The sequence below is a fragment of the Gallus gallus genome, chromosome 20 (assembly GCF_016699485.2).
Source record: "Gallus gallus isolate bGalGal1 chromosome 20, bGalGal1.mat.broiler.GRCg7b, whole genome shotgun sequence".
Lineage (NCBI taxonomy): Eukaryota > Metazoa > Chordata > Aves > Galliformes > Phasianidae > Gallus > Gallus gallus.
Window position 1 is genome coordinate 5,250,343 of NC_052551.1, and position 15,919 is coordinate 5,266,261.

General features: G+C 56.2%; 1 protein-coding gene across 9 annotated transcripts in view; it reads left to right on the forward strand.

Moving 5' to 3' along the window:
• The window catches only part of PLCG1 (phospholipase C gamma 1), a 30,252-nt gene that overhangs the window by 6,938 nt on the left and 7,395 nt on the right, over positions 1-15,919 (forward strand). For all 9 annotated transcript variants that reach the window (XR_005841182.1, XM_015296747.4, XM_025142415.3 and 6 more), the window contains exons 2-18: positions 5,278-5,430; positions 6,388-6,481; positions 6,743-6,790; positions 8,693-8,777; positions 9,140-9,223; positions 9,420-9,442; positions 10,084-10,156; positions 10,835-10,936; positions 11,492-11,610; positions 11,996-12,081; positions 12,165-12,285; positions 12,675-12,843; positions 13,512-13,634; positions 14,488-14,589; positions 14,786-14,973; positions 15,124-15,324; positions 15,513-15,632. Coding sequence is in view for 8 of the 9 variants with exons in the window: in XM_015296747.4 (XP_015152233.2) it covers positions 5,278-5,430; positions 6,388-6,481; positions 6,743-6,790; positions 8,693-8,777; positions 9,140-9,223; positions 9,420-9,442; positions 10,084-10,156; positions 10,835-10,936; positions 11,492-11,610; positions 11,996-12,081; positions 12,165-12,285; positions 12,675-12,843; positions 13,512-13,634; positions 14,488-14,589; positions 14,786-14,973; positions 15,124-15,324; positions 15,513-15,632 (1,891 nt within the window). In the remaining variant the exon portion in view is untranslated. The remainder of the gene's footprint in view (positions 1-5,277; positions 5,431-6,387; positions 6,482-6,742; positions 6,791-8,692; positions 8,778-9,139; positions 9,224-9,419; positions 9,443-10,083; positions 10,157-10,834; positions 10,937-11,491; positions 11,611-11,995; positions 12,082-12,164; positions 12,286-12,674; positions 12,844-13,511; positions 13,635-14,487; positions 14,590-14,785; positions 14,974-15,123; positions 15,325-15,512; positions 15,633-15,919) is intronic.

Below are 15,919 nucleotides of genomic sequence, written 5' to 3' on the forward strand. Positions count from 1 at the left end.
GCACGCCAGCTTTGGTATGAGCCTCGCAGCAGATCACCTGCAGTGCTGGAGACCAATTAAATCTCAGGTGAGGCTGTTAAGACAAAGCCAAGCAGTCATGGAGTCTGGCTGCAACGACGTGAGGGCCATCACCAAGAGCTCCTGCGTCTTCCAGCTGAACTGAAGGGCACACCACCCACTGGGGTGTAGCTGCTGTCTGCTCAGTGCTTGCAGCTCCTCTGCTGCACGCTGCTGTACCAGGGCAGCACGCTGCTGTGGTGGGTGGCTGTGCCACAGATGGATCTCTGCACTCTTCTTCCTGACTCTGCCCTGGCAATGAAGAACTCAAGTGCTTGTAAAGACAGAAATAAGGCATCTCCTTGGTGCTCGCTGGCAGTTCTGGTCATCTTTGCTGGTAAATTACTGTCGTGGAAACTCAACTGCGTCGATGGGTGGGATGGGTGAAAACTGAGTCACAGCATCTGAGTACTGCTGGCATTTGCTGCGGGCGTGACAGATCTTTTCTGGCCTTTGGTTTTCACTCCTCACCTCTGCGCCCTCCTTATATCCTCATCCCAAGCACAGCTTCATGGTAGGCATGGTCCCCTGGGCTCAAGTCAGGAATACGAAAGTCCCCATGGAGCTCCCCAGGCCCACCTCCACCGTGGCTTCCCATGGACGGTGTGCTGTCCGCTGTGCTGCTGGCTAACCCCTCTCCTAGGGCAGTGTGGGGCCTGCTCTTGGTCCCATCCCTTCTCAGATGATCCTAAGGGCTGCGGGTGGGAGGGCACCTGTGTGTCTCAGCATCCCTCCATAGGCACAAGGAGAGAGCTGCTGCCTGCTGCGTTCATTCTCAGAAGCCTGGCCTGGCCTGGCAGCTCTCCTCTGCTTCTCGCTGTGTCAGATGCCTCCATCGATCCATCCGTGTCCTCTGCAGTACCTTTCAGATCTGGTTACCGTTGTACGTCCTCTCCGGAGGAAAGGGGGGAGGCGGGCTGCAGGAGCTCCCCATCCTCCCACCCTTTTATTGCATTCCCTTGAGGCCATGACGCTTCTAGCCTGGCAGGGCTGAGGGAACGGCGTCCTCCACACTGTACAGGAGAAGGTCACCTTGGGGTGGCTCATGGAGCCATCTGCAGCCCGCCATCCATCCAGCAGCACCGCTGCGGACCTTCCTCTTTCCATTTGAGTCAGTGGAAGCTTTTGCTTCTCAAACAGGCCGGGCTGGTGACTGAAGGGCAGCCTAGGGCCGTGTTTGGTCTGCAGAAGGGATGCGTTGCTTTAAGGGTGGCGGTGCTGGGGGGAGGCAGCACCCAAACGTGAAGTTTTGGCCTTGGAGGCTGAGACCACGCGGTGGAAACTGCCATCTTTCACGTGCCTGCTGCTTGCTGGGCTGTGGGCAGAGATGGTGAGATAGCAGCATCCTGCTTTGCTCGCTTGGGGGACCAGCTCTGGGTTTTCTTAACGTGTGTTTTCTTGCATTTGAGAGTAATCTGGAGAGATGTGCTGATGATGCAGGTTAGGCAGCCGTCAGCCCCCAGCCAGCTCTATTCCTGGTACTGGGAGGATGCTGGTGAGATCTTGAAGGTCACCCGCATGAGGCCAGGGCTGGTGGAGCAGCAAGGCAGGGGCTGCCTGGGAGGGATCCGTGTGGCCCTATTGGAGCAGGGCAGTGTTTGGGCAGAACCTTTACCTCTCCGCTCCAGACTGTAAGGATGCAGAGCTGTGCATCGCCTCCTCATCTCCTGCCCGTCTGCCCTCGCTGAGGATTGCTGGGGGTACAGGACGGAGTTGGAGCTCAGAAGCCACAGGACACGTGATTCAGGGGTGCAGCGGCAGCTCAGGGTGAGGCAGGAAGCTCTGTGCCCACGGAGCAGCTGCTCCTGTGCTTGTGCATCTGGGGGTAGTGGGGCTCCCACGGAGCAGAGCGCTGTGCCCCGTCCCGCTGCTGCCGGTCAGCCGGGATCAGGCTGCTCCCATCCATCCTGGCTAACCGGGAGCTCCCTGCTGCCTCCAGCCCATTGATCTGTTCTTAGCCCTTCCCTGCCGAGCCGCTCGCTGTGGATGCAGCTGCCTCTGCTGTACAGATAACACAGATGTCACTTCATAGCAAAATGCAGCAGCTGAGAGCAAAGGTTGCAGTTTGCTGCTGTGGGTAGTGGGTGAGATGAAGCAGTTTGCCAGAGCTAGCCGTGGCACCACCGAGCCAAGGCTGGAGGGAGAAAGAGCTTAACCTGTGTCCTTTCCTGAGGCAGGAGAAGTTCCTGCACGTCACAGCAATGAGAGCAGTGGGATCGGTGGGCTTCCGAGCACCAGGGCTGCTGTGTTCCCCCAGTGCAGCGATGGCAGGGAGTGAGCTTTTTGCAGGGGTTTGGGTGCCTCACTAACATGGTAACACTTCTGTTTCCAGTTCATAGGACAAGGAACTTGCTGGGGTGCGGGGTTGTGCTGTGGGGGTGTTTTGGCTGGCCTCTGAGGGTGCCCAAGCCATCGGGTTGGGTGGGAGGCCTCAGTGAGTTTGTTGCTGCTCTGGCCAGATCAGCCATCTGCTGGTCCTGTGGGATCGCCTTCCTCCAGAAACCTGAGTGCTGATGGCCTTGTGTGGGGCCAGGGAGAAGGAGCAGAAACCCAGCACTGCATCTCTGTGCACAGACACTTAATTACCATTGCACTATCCAATTTAGTCTCATCTACTGAGGAAAGTGTGTAGGGCTGAGAGGCTGAGCTGTTGTCACTGTGAAAACCTATCCTGATGAGAGATGGCTCTTCCCTCTGAAATAGGTTTCTGTTGTGTCAAGGTTACTGCCTTCTTTCAGATAGGATATAAAGTGTTGGTCTCTATTTCTCTTGTGCCCAGTGGGTGCAGCCATATCCAAGCTCAGATCCTCCCTGTACAGCTGGCACCTCGGTCATGCCCGTGGCTGCAGTGCATGGCTGCAGTGCATGGCTGCAGTGCATGGCTGCAGTGCATGGCTGCAGTGCATGGTGCACGAGGCTCTGGCCCTACTCCAGCAGAGCACTCAGCACTCGCTGGACCCATCTTCCTAAGCCCTCTCCTGGCAGCCAGTGCTGGCCCCAGCAGCACAGTGAGTGGCCTCCTACTGCAGTATCGAGAGGGAGGTACCTCTGTGTTATTCCCTGTGGTGCTACATGACTGATTTCTCTCATTTCTACCTGCACACATCTATGAGTTGAGTCTTCTTTTCCAGCTTCCTCACCTGGTGTGCTTTCCCCAGTGGCCAGACCTTCCGTGGGAGCCATGGAAAGACCAGAAGTTGTCTCACAGGTTGTGCTTGGGGGAATCTGTGAAGCAAAGGAGACGTTTCTCACTGTTTTTTTACTGGGATAAGTAGATGGCTTCTCCACCTCCTTAGGGCAGAGTCAGTCCGTGCCAGCTGAGGTCAAGCTGCAGTGCCAATGAACACGTGGATGTCAGTGCCCCACGGTCCCCACAGGGACACGCTGCCCTGTGTGGTGCTCACAGTGTGGGTGGATGGGTGTTTTCCTGGAGGCTGTCCCTGGGAAATCCATCCCAGAAGGTAGTCTGGCCCAAATCTATTATTATTATTAAATCAATCAAACATTTTTCCCAAAGCCCTCCAGAGACGGAGATTTTGCAGCCCTGTTTCAGGGCGTCCTTATCCTTACAACACTCAGTTTTGGTGCAGGAGGAAAGCGGGGTTTGGTGCTGTAGCAGAGCCAGGGTTGCCCTCCCTCTGCTCTCCTGCAGGCTGCGTGCAGCTCCTGTGCTGCTGCCGGGGGTTTGCTGCCCGATGGGGGCATTGGGGCGCTGTAGGGATGCAGTATTGCAGTGCTGCACGGTTGGGACTGTGGCATCTGTGCTCACAGAGCTTCCTGCTGAGAGCTCATTTCCTTCCACAGTGTGAGGGGGCCGGGGAGGCTGCAGGAGGCTGAGGGCTGCTGCGCGGTGAGGTGCGGGCTGCAGAAACCAAACCCTCCTGCACCCGGTGCACATGGGTATGTTTGGGAGGATGAGACGTGAGCAAGCAGCTGCAGGCAGGCGTGGGCCGGAGCTTGTTACCGGCTCAGTGTGCAGGGTGCTCATAGCAGCAGCCCTGAGCTCCAGCAGCTCCCTGCACCACGTTCCTTTGCCGGGCACCCCTCTTGCTCCGGGGGGGCTCTCCCTGGTGTGTGTTTTGGGGATGCAGTTTGCAAGGATAGATAGCTCATCCTCCTCTACCCCACGGATATGCTTTGCAGCAAGTACTCATTGCCTGGTCAACTGCCATGAAATCCATTCTTTCCCACTGCTTTTGTCAGGTCCTGGGACAGGAATAGTCTCTGCTGTGTGCGATGCAAAGACCGCAGCTGTGATGTGTTTTTATTTTAGTGATAAGATGACATGCCGTGTCACTAAGGATGTGACACACAGACAGATGACAATGGGACACGATTAACCTCCCGGCAGCCAGTTTCCAAAGGGTAGGCGATGCCTTGCAAAGGCATCTGCTGGCTTTAGGGAGCTCGTCCAGCTGTCCCTACACCTGGGGAACTGGGTCTGCACGTGGCCTTGGCTGCTGAGCATTGGGTTACTGCAGCACCAGGCAGGGCATGGCTGTGCCGGGCACGAGCGAGCTGTGGCCATCCAGGTTCCCTATGCAAGGTTTGTGACAGGCGCCAGGCTGCATCCCAGCCTGCTGTTGGGTTTGCTGGGAGTGAGCATCTCACGGCCCAGCCCGGTGCTGTCAGCCTCTGCAGGCTGCCGGGCAGCTCACACTTCTGTCTGCTCTCAAACTGCAGCAAATGGAAGCGAGAGGCGAATCGATGCGCAGTGACTGCAGTAAGTGGAGTTTAATTGGGATGAATTACACTCCAGGTTTGCAGTAATCGCCATCCCACATTGCTCAGAAGCATCGTCTGCTTTGAAAACGTGACTCAGAAATGTTGTTATTTGATTCCCCCGAGTGTTTCAGAAACTCTTTTTCCAGGAAGCAAAGATTCTTGGGTTTGGGTTTGTTGGGTTTGTTTTTTTGCTGTCGTTGCTGCTGTTGTGTTCTCTTCGTCTGATGGTAATGAGTGTCCTTTCCCAGAATTTCCTCTGGGGAGGAGGCTGAGGCCGCCCTCTCCAGCATCTCTGCAGCTCCCTCTCCTCTCCCATGCGTAGCATCCTGGCACACTGCATCCTGCCATGCTGCAGCTTCCCCGTGCTGCTGTGGCCGTGTGAGCGCTGCACTGCCCTCCCTTCTCCCCTAAGGAACCACAGACCCTCATCTGCTCAGGAATTCTGAGCTCTCTCTGCTGAAATCCCCTTTGTTTTTTCCCCACGTTGTCTCTCAGTGGATATTCGTGAAATCAAAGAGATTCGTCCTGGAAAGAATTCCCGTGACTTTGACCGGTACCAGGAGGATCCGTACTTCCGACCCGACCAGTCCCACTGCTTCGTGGTCCTCTATGGCACAGAGTTCAGGCTGAAGACCCTCAGCTTGCAAGGTAACGGGGGGGGCAGACCCCACAGGCCCCACATTTCTCAGACATCCTTCCGAGGGGCACTGGGACACGTCCTGGGCAGATGCTCTTTTTGCCATGCAGAGGGCATGGCTTTGGAAGCAGCTGACAGCTCCGTGATATCAAATAACAACACTGCTTAAATCAGTGGCTGATGTGGTAAAGCCAAAAGTTGGGTAACAGGACCCCTTATTTCAAAGCGCTTGAAGTAGTGCTTTATCTCAGCCGGACACGGCAGCACACATCAGCTGAGTGCCATCAGCCACACAGGCAGTGCTCAGAGCTCCCTGATTCCTGCTTTGCAGCTCAGAGCAGGAGAACAGTGCCGGCTGGTGGCACGGGGTGACTCCGTGCGTCGCTCTCAGCCTTCCTGAGCACCGTGTCCTTTGGCTTAGGCTGCACATGGAGCTCCCAGCGTTGCACCTCGCTAACGCAGTGCTTTCTGCTGTTCAGTTCCGTCTTGTTTGGGCGGAGGATGGGTTCACAGTCTTGTGCTGCAGTTTGGCTGATGGATGATGCCTTGTTGTCCCAGCAGTACTCAGTCTTGTCTCATTTAGACCCATGTAGGCAAGTCATGCTGACACCTGAATGTCTGTGTCAGGTCTGCCTTCTGGACAGGGCTGCAGAACACTGGGCCAGAGACAACCTTTATTCAGAGGGAAGTGCTGCCCCTGTCACCCAGGCCTGGGCAATGCTCCTTGGGGACAGAGGTGGCACATCTCTCAGGGATAGCATGGAGGGCTGCGGGGCACGGGGACCAGACAGCCACATGCATCCTGGGGGTGAGCGGGGAGTGCAGCCGAGCGGAGCATCTGCATGGGAGGGAGATGTCCAAATGGGGTGGATGAAGAAGGAAGGGATTTAAGGCACCGGGGACAGCCTCGGGAGGTTGGTGACAGGCTTCTGTGTCCTCTTCTCTCATTTCTTCTCTCCTTTCTGCAGCCACATCCGAGGATGAGGTCAACATGTGGATCAAGGGACTGAACTGGCTGGTGGCAGATACTCTGAGGGCTGCCACCCCCCTGCAGATTGAAAGGTGGGAGCTCAGCCCTGTCCTGGGCTTGTGTCGTTTTCCCTCTCCGTCACCTGTTGTGCTGCCACCCCCCCAAAGCACTGTGCTGGGCTGTACAGCAGCACATGGTCAGCAGTGTCCTCAGTGCTGGGGTGGGCTGTGCAGTGACATCTCCTCCCCCTCTGAGCCATGGTGACCCCGTGTCCTGTCTCTGTGAGCGTGTCCCATTGACTGCCCTGTCGCAGCATCCATGGCCAGATACCATCTGTGTTCCTTTCCTTCCAGGTGGCTCCGGAAGCAGTTCTACTCACTGGACCGGAACCGGGAGGACAGGTATGAAGGGAAGCAAGCACCAGCTGCACAGACACACGTGTTCCCAGGAGGGAGGCTTATGTCCTCAGTGCCTGAATCCCAGTGTTGATCAGAGCCCTATTTCCCAGCCACTCGCACCCAGGAAGACCTTCGAGACCGTGTCACCCCAACCAGCATTGCCAGTGGGGCAGACTGCAAAGAACTGTCAGTGCTTTGCATGGCTGAAATCCCAAAGCAGAGGATATTTTCAGCTGTTAATTCCCCTGGGTCCCAGGGCGTCCTCCCTCTCCCACCTCCCCCTGCTGAGGGCAGCCCTGGGGGGCTCAGAGGGTGGAATACCACCCAAATCTTTCCAGATCTGAGCCCCTTCTGCCCTGGGTAGCTGTTACAAATTGCTGGCCTGGCCAAAATGAGGATCTGATTTCTGTGTCAGTGAGGGGCAGCCTGCTGCAGGTCATCTCCCTCCTGCTGCTTGCAGAGGGATCAGTGGTTGAGAGCTGGACTTGGAGCAACGTGGGGGAGATGTCCACTGCCATGAGCAGGAATGTGGGATCAGCAATTCACCCGGCCCCTCCTGGTATTGCTTTGCAAGGCTTTGTGTCACGGAGCAGTTTGGAGCATTGGGATGTTGCAGAGGAGGGGTAAATCACCTTTAATCTGCTGCAGCTGCTCCGCATAGGCCACACAGCTTTCAAATCAAGGCTGGGGTTTGCATGCAGTGATGGGCATGGGGAAGGTGGCAGGAATGCTGCCCCTGGAGGGGACACATCCTCCGGCCATGTGCATCACTGAGCTCTTTGTTTGAAAACTGCTTTAATTCGGTGATGGAGAACACATGTGGATGTGGCTGCATGGGGGTTTGGAGCGTGAATGCAGGAGAAATGGAAAAGATTGGACCTTTTTCTCATCCAGTTACACGGTAACACTGCTGAAATGGCCCCAGAACAGAGGGGATGAACGAGCAGCCTGCTGTCCCTGACGTGTGGTCAGCGGGGTGAAAGCTGCGCTCCTGCATCTCTCCCTGTTTTTGTCATGCAATCTTTGTGTTAGAATTAAGCCAGGAAAACGCTAAATATTCTTTACCTGTCAGTCAGGGGAAGTGAGTGACATGCAAAGCAGAAAGCATTCCAGCTCAGGCTGAACAGGGAGCAGAACAGAAACGCCGCAGCATAAAGGGGGAATGCAGAAAGGTTCTGGCCTCCCTGTTCTACAGGCACCCACGTGTTCTCCATAAAGCAGAGCCAGCAGTTACAGGTCCCATGCAGGCTCTTGGCTGAAGTCTCTGTGTTGTCACTGGGCTTTTGGCTTTTGCTTCTAGGCCCGGGAGCTGGCTTTGAATAGGGATCAAGAAGCTGTGCTTTGCACACCAGGCAGATCGGGGGGAGGCTGAGGACCCACTGCCCATTGCAGACCCCTGTGGGGCTCCAGCAGTGCTGGAAGTGCAGTGCTCACCCAGCAGAGCCCATCCTGCCCCGCTCCCTGGCAGCACAGGCGCTGTGGGTTGGTGCTGGCTGCCAGCTGTTTGTTTTTCCAAGGGAAGTTAGGTGGAAAGAGGAGGATAACAGGATGCTGGGTTTTTTCCTAGCTCCAAAGGAGGCGGTTTCACCTCTGGCCAGGAAAGCTGCCCAGGGAGCAGAGGCACAGCACCAGGAGCAGGGAGTGTTGTCATGCCCTTTGAGAGGGCTGGATCTGTCCTCTGGCTTAGCTGTGGTGAGGCCTTAAAAAACTTCCCTAGAAGAAGTTGGTTGGTTGATTTGTTTATTTATTTTGCTCTCCAGTCTCAAAATAGCACCAAGCTATTTATCAGAGGTCATCCAACACTTTAACAACTGGTGCCACTGCATGCGTGCATCGCCCCAGCCTCCAGGTGAGACCCCTCACTCTCACAGCTCCTGAACGTGTTTCCCCTCTGTCCCACGCCAGGATCTCTGCCAAGGACCTGAAGAACATGCTGTCCCAGGTCAACTACCGCGTGCCCAACATGAGGTTCCTGCGGGAGCGCCTGACGGTGAGCTGTGGCCCCGCTGTTCTCCCTCCTCACTGGGGAACCTCAGCAGAGGGTGTCCTTTCTTGGGATGAAACCTGGTGGTGCTGAGGCTCCCACCTCTGCTTGGTGGGATCCCTGCTTCTATGTGGGCGAGACTGGGGAAGCACATAGTGAGGGCTTAGCGCCTGGGGGCTGTCGTGGTCCCGTTGGCCCCAATGGAGACATCCAGGAGATGAAGTCTGGCCAAGTTTTGGCCCTTCCCTCCTCCTCCTCCTCCAAATCCTGGGGACAGGTGACACCCCCTGGCCACAGGGATGCAGACCCCTCGCTTGTGGCCCCTGCAACACCTCTGGTGTTGGTTTTTTTTTTCTTTTTGGCTGTAGGACATGGAGCAGAGGAATGGGGATATCACGTACGGGCAGTTTGCACAGCTCTACCGCAGCCTGATGTTCAGTGCCCAGAAAACGGTAAGAGCTCAATTCTCCAGGGCAAAAAAGAGGAAGCAGAGACCGTATTTGTTACTGGGCATCCCCTCTTAATTGCCTTCTTATCCTTGCCTCCCTCAGCTAATGGTTCCCGTTTCCTACCTCTGGGGCAGGGAGTAAATCAGTCATTGCTTTCACCTCAGTGCAACCCTAATGCTCACGCTTCTTTTTTTTGCAGATGGATGTCCCGTTCCTAGATAGGTGGGTACCTCTTTTTGTTGTCAGGGAAAAGGGCTGCTTCCCTTTGCTCTGTGCTGTGCTTGGATGCCTGCAGCAGCTTGGCTGGGATGCGGCACGCTGTGTGCTTCTTGTCATGGCACTGCTCATGTTTTTGTGCTCTGTGCACCTCTGCTGTGGACACTCAGCCTGGGTCAACAGGGCTCTTCCTCCTAGACATCCCAGTGAGACCCAGCTCAGATCAGCTGTTGTGATTTAAAAGAAATCTTTGGTGTAGACATGGAAGCTAAAAATGTGTTGACTTGCCCAGGTAACATCCCACGGTTCCCTCTCTTTTTTTCCCATAACCACAGAAAAAAAGAGTTGGGCAGGTACGTCCCTCTGCCCAGGGCAGTCAGTGCTGCCAGCTCCATTTATGCTTTCTTGTCTTAGTCCCAGGCATGGCCCCTGCTGGCCATTACAGCTCCGTACTTCTGGATGTCTGCTGAGATAATCAGCTGCAAATGGTCCCCCCCTTCCATCCTGCGCCCTCTGCCATCCCTTGCTGCTTGCTCTGTGCATCCTGCCCTGCTGTCACTTGCTGGTGCCTCATGGCTCACAGGTGGCCTTTTGCACGATGCTGGCAGCAGGAGGTGCAGCAGTGACTGAAGTTCCTGTGCTTTCAGGGGTGGAGAAAGGTCCGAGCACTTCAGGGTGTCGCTGATGGAGTTCCAGAAGTTCCTGCTCGAGTACCAGAGGGTGAGCTCAGCACCAGCTGTGGGGCCGGGCGATGGGCAGGGGGCTGTGGGGCTGCACTTCTCCCAGGGCTGGAGCTTCACCCACGCCCTGTGCTCTTGGCTGATGGCACAGAAGGCTGATGGTCATCCCTGAGCAGCAGCTGATCGATCTGCTTGCTGCCTGTGCTGTTAAAAGCCATCTTCCTCTGGCAAGCAGCAGCACAGCGTGCACATTCTGACCCATGCTTGGACGCGCTCAGCGTGTTTGCAGAGCGTGCAGACCCTTTCTGTAGGCTCATGCAATGCCACGCTCCGTGTGAGAGCACGGGGCCTCCTGCTTTGCACCATTCTCCCCATCTGCAGCTGCAGGGAGCAGAAAATTAAGCAGCAGCCGTTTGGATGACCTCATGAAAGACAGCCAGGGAGGGGGAGACAAAAGGAAGCCGCGCTGGCTTCTGCTGCAGGGGGAGCTGGGAAGGCAGATGTGTGCAGAGGAGCTCTTGGAGAGAAGCTGCACAATGCTGAGAAAATGAGAACTGCCTAAAAATGGTCGGGATTGCTGCTGTCTGTCTGGTATTCTTGCTAATAGCTGAATTCCCAGGCAGGGGTGGTTAAAGCTTCTAGCTGGATGGGCTGCTTGCGGTTTTGAATAACGCTTCTCAAAACGCTCTCTTGTTTATGACTCTTTGGGGGTTTGCAGGAGCTCTGGGCTGCAGACGGCCTTCAGGTACAGGAATTCATGTTCAACTTCCTGAGAGACCCTTTGAGAGAGATCGACGAGCCTTATTTCTCCCTCGATGAGGTGAGGCACTTCCAGCACCAATGTGCCTGCAGTGGGGTGGGACATCCCCGGTGGGAGGTGGGAGTAAGAGGTAAAAGAGGGGTGAGTGTCCCATTGCGGGACATATCTGTCTTTTCAAAGCAAGGAAATCAGTGACCAGCCATGCTGGAAGCAATAAAACCATCTCCATGTCACTGACACTCTGGCCCAAGTCCCACCCAAGAGTCTCTTGGTCCACATGCAAAAGGCAGAGCTGTTTGTTTATCTGCAGCTGGGTCAGCTAGAGGGTTTATATGCATTTACGTGGCAGGACACAGGCATAGGTGCTAATGCCCAGAGCTGTGGCTGCTTGAGGGTGCTGGGCAGGGAGCTGTGGTGCCCTCTGCGTTGCCCTGGGCAGGGTTTGGTCAGGTCCTGTCTCCTGATCCTGGTGGGGCCGGATGGCACTCCCACTGCAGGATGCGGTCTGCATCAGCTTAGGCTGAGTTCATTCACATGCTTGGGGCACATGTGAAACTGAACCACGGCACCCAGACCTTCCCCACCAGTAACACGCTTCTGTTTCTTCTTGAGCAGTTTCTCACCTTCCTGTTTTCCAAAGAGAACAGCATCTGGAACTCGCAGCTGGACATGGTGTGTCCCGAGAACATGAACAACCCCCTGTCCCATTACTGGATCTCCTCCTCACACAACACGTAAGGACCCCGGGGTGGGAATGGCTCCCTGCACCCTGTGCTTGGGGATTTCCTGAGCCAGGAGCTGACAGACGTGGTGTTGCAGGGCTGTCCCCTGCCCTTAAGAAGAGATGTGCTAAAAGCCAGGCAGGGTGAAGCTGTCCATTTGCTTCTCTGCTGGTTGGAGCAGCTCGCATCCTTTGCCGGGGGGCACACGTGCTGTCTGTGCTCTGTCCATCCGAGGCAGCCCGTTAGCTGAAGTGCAAGGACTCTTCAGGGCTTGTCTCAGCAGCCAGCTGAGCTGTGCCTGCAGCCCTTGCAGTAGGGATGGGGCTGCACGGGACCACCGTGTTTCAGCACACATCCCTGTCCTGCTGCTGTGGCTGACTCGTTCTCTCACCTCGAGGTACCTGACGGGGGATCAGTTCTCCAGTGAGTCCTCCCTGGAGGCGTACGCCCGCTGCCTGCGCATGGGGTGCCGCTGTATCGAGCGTGAGTACCCAGCAGAGCCGGCAGCTTTGTCAGCGCCGCCGTGATGGCTTTTGGACTCATCTTCCCCCGTGGGTCTCTTTCAGTGGATTGCTGGGACGGTCCTGATGGTATGCCGGTCATCTACCATGGGCACACCTTAACCACCAAGATCAAGTTCTCTGACGTCTTGGTCACCATCAAGGAGCACGCCTTTGTCACCTCTGAGTGAGTACAGCGGGCACCTGGACTTCCAGCAGAGGCGGTGAGCGGGCAGTGCCCGGCTGCCACAAGGTGATGCCCAGCTTTACCCTGGCACAACAGGGAAGAAAAACGTGCTGGTGTGGTCCCAGCCGAGGGGAGATTTCATCCAGAAAAGTGTGGTAGGAAGAGAGGCCCTGAGCAGCTCTCAGCAGCGGGCTGCTTCATGTCTGCTCAATGCCAGCGGTGGTGGGGACACTGCTGTAGAGTGATTCCCCTGAAGGCTCGAGGCAGCACAGCTGCAGCACAGATGGGTGCTGGGACAGACTGCTCTTGGGGGCCCCAGAAGCCAGGCTTTGAATGGAGTTCCCCTTCCAAACACCACTGTGGTTCTGACAGCTCTTTCCTCCCCGCAGTTTCCCTGTCATTCTGTCCATTGAGGACCACTGCAGCATCGCTCAGCAGAGGAACATGGCTCAGAATTTCAAGAAGGTCTTTGGGGACATGCTCCTGACCAAACCCGTAGATATTTCTGCTGACGGGCTCCCCTCTCCAAACCAACTCAAGAGGAAGATTCTCATCAAGGTGAGCTCCCTTCCCTAGCAGCACTGCTAAATGGAGAGAATGGGGGCACATTGAGATTAGGGACCCTGGGGAACTGCCTGCTTTTGGAAGGAGTTCGCTGTGGCTGCGTTGGTGTCCCTGGTTAATTTTACCTTGAGAAAAAGGGTTGGATCTGAATGCAAATAGGAATTGCTCAAAGTTTCGGTGCAGTTTGGCTCCAGGTCTCATCCGTAGCCCCGTTCTCCCCACGCTGATTGCTTACCTCCTCTTCACTGTCTGAATTCCGCAGTGAGGGGTTACCATGGCCCTATCCCAGCCACGAGAGAATGCCTTCTGCTTGGCCGATGGTGTGAGGGGTGGAAGAGCAGACCTGCTGCTGGAGGCGAGGGGAGGGCTTCTCTTGCTTCAGAGCTGCTGCTGGGCAATTTGCTTAGTAGCTGGATGTTGCCTTTCTTGGGAGCATGCTGGTATTTCTGCTGCAGACATCTCCTCTGGGAAGGAAGGGTGGTGGGACTTCAGTGCCATCTGATGACCGTCTCAGTGCCGTGGGTCGTACATTGGTCCCTGCGGGCGGGGGGAGGAACTCTCTGCAGCAGACCTGGAGGTTTAAGGCAGTTCAGCATGAAACCCATGGTGCTGTTGGGTGCCTGCTCCTCTCATGGAGCCTGACCCACTCTCCTGTCCCACAGCACAAGAAGCTGGCAGAGGGCAGTGCTTACGAGGAGCTGCCCACTTCTGTTATGTACTCAGAGAACGACATCAGCAACTCCATCAAGAACGGGATCCTCTACCTGGAAGACCCCATCAATCACGTAGGTGCTGCCGCCACCACCTTGTCCCATGTGTTAACCCCAGCTCTGCGAAAGCCTCCACACCGTGTAAACCTTGCAGGGGGCTCTGGCAGCTGAGCACCGGGAGCTCTTTGTGCTGGCTGTCGCCTGTGCTCTGCGTCCCCTGCCAGGCCTTGCTAGAGGCAGAAGGCTGAGCTAGAGGGAGCTGCTGCGCTGCAGCCTCTGCGCTGCTCTGTAGTCCCTGTAACTGCTAGCTGCTCCTGCAGTAACTGCTAGCTGCTCCTGCAGTAAGTTCTGGGGCCAGGCTCAGTTTCCAGGCCTGGCTGCCTCCTGTCAGTGTGTGACCGCTTACTGCAGTTGAGGATGCTCTCATCCTGCTTTGCAGCACACCCAGTGCACCCTTGCTTGTCCTTAGACTGCTTCTTCAGCTGCTTTGCTTTGATGAGGATCTCATCAAAAACCCCTACAAAAGGACCAGGATTTTGGAAAATTGCAAAGTGCAGTGGCCATGTAGCCATATCTCTGATATGGCTCGTCTCTGATAATCCCTCTGCCAAATCCATGCCAATCGTTTTCTTTTTGCATTGCTTTGCTTTTCATTTGATCATCTTTTAATTTGTACCAGGGTTTCTTTCAGTGTGACCTGCAGTCAGTTTGTGTGTCACATCCATCACGTGCACGTTTGTTTGTGCCACAGATGAATCCATGCTTTGGATCACGGAGGTGCCATGGAAGCTCCCACTGAAATCAGTGCTGCTGTTGCCTCTACTGCACAAACAGATCAGCCTTCTTTGCTTGTGCTCATCGAAGAGAGAAGGTCCCAGTGATGGGTGCTGCCTCAGGGGGCCCTCACCTGGCGTGTGTTTTCTTGCAGGAGTGGAACCCACATTATTTTGTCCTGACCAGCAGCAAGATCTATTACTCGGGGGAGACGACCAGTGACCAGGGAAATGAGGATGAGGAGGAGCAGAAGGAGGTGAGGGCAGCCTTGTGCAATGCTAAGCTGTTCCCACAAGATAGGACCTCGCTGCCCAAGGGCTGAGCACCTCTGTTGCCAGCTTCGGTGGGAGATGCTGTGGGAGGCGCTTCAGGAGGTCCCAGTGAAAACCCCCTGAGCTGAGCATCCTCAGCATCCCCCACAGTGACCCCAACCTGTGCCTGTCCCCTCCTAGGTGAGCAACAGCACCGAGCTGCACTCCACAGAGAAGTGGTTCCACGGCAAGCTGGGAGCAGGGCGCGACGGGCGGCACATTGCTGAGCGGCTGCTGACAGAGTACTGCATCGAGACGGGGGCCCCTGACGGCTCCTTCCTCGTCAGGGAGAGCGAGACCTTCGTTGGGGACTACACCCTGTCCTTCTGGTGAGGGCCCTGCCTGCCGCTGCTCCGTGCAGCACATCTCTGCAGCATTGTGCAGCGGGTCTGCAGCAGGGCAGAGCACTGCATCTCCCTGTGCTGTGTCTGGGAGGTGCCACCTCCCCACGGACAGCCCCCCTTTATGGCATCCCACAGGCGCAATGGGAAGGTGCAGCACTGCCGCATCCACTCGCGGCAGGACGCCGGCAGCCCCAAGTTCTTCCTGACAGACAACCTGGTGTTTGACAGCCTCTACGACCTCATCACCCACTACCAGGAGGTGCCGCTCAGGTGCAATGAGTTTGAGATGAGGCTGACAGAGCCGGTGCCTCAGACCAACGCCCATGAGAGCAAAGAGTGAGTGTGGCCGTGATGAGCTGTGCAATGGCAGTGGTACCCCATAGGAAGCCCTCCCAGGTCTCTGCAGTCCCTTCTGGGGCGTGGTGGTCCCCTCTGGTTCCCCGTGGGGTCACAGTGTTGCTGTGTCGGGTGAGCTGTGGTGGCTGCATGGAGGATCCTGCCCATCTGTGTGTCTCTCTCAAAAGGTGGTACCACGCCAACCTCACTCGTGCCCAAGCTGAGCACATGCTGATGCGGGTGCCACGGGATGGAGCCTTCCTGGTGCGCAAGAGGAGCGAGCCCAGCTCCTATGCCATCTCCTTCAGGTGCGTCCTAAGGGAGCACAGTGGGACAGGCACAGGGGAGGGGACGCTGGGGAGGAAGGAGCAGAGGGATGGGGCTGAGAGGTGCTGTGACTTGCGAGTTCTGGCACATTGCTGCTGGAGTGTTTATCCACATGTGGCCCTTCCAGGACCCTGCTGCTCCTTGGCTGTGCCATTTTCTACCTCTCTCCCTGACCAATATCCCTGTTTCTGCAAGGAAAAGGGCACATGTCCCCATTGCCCTGCACACCGTGGTGCATCCCTGCTCCAGTGCCAGTGGTTCATGGCAT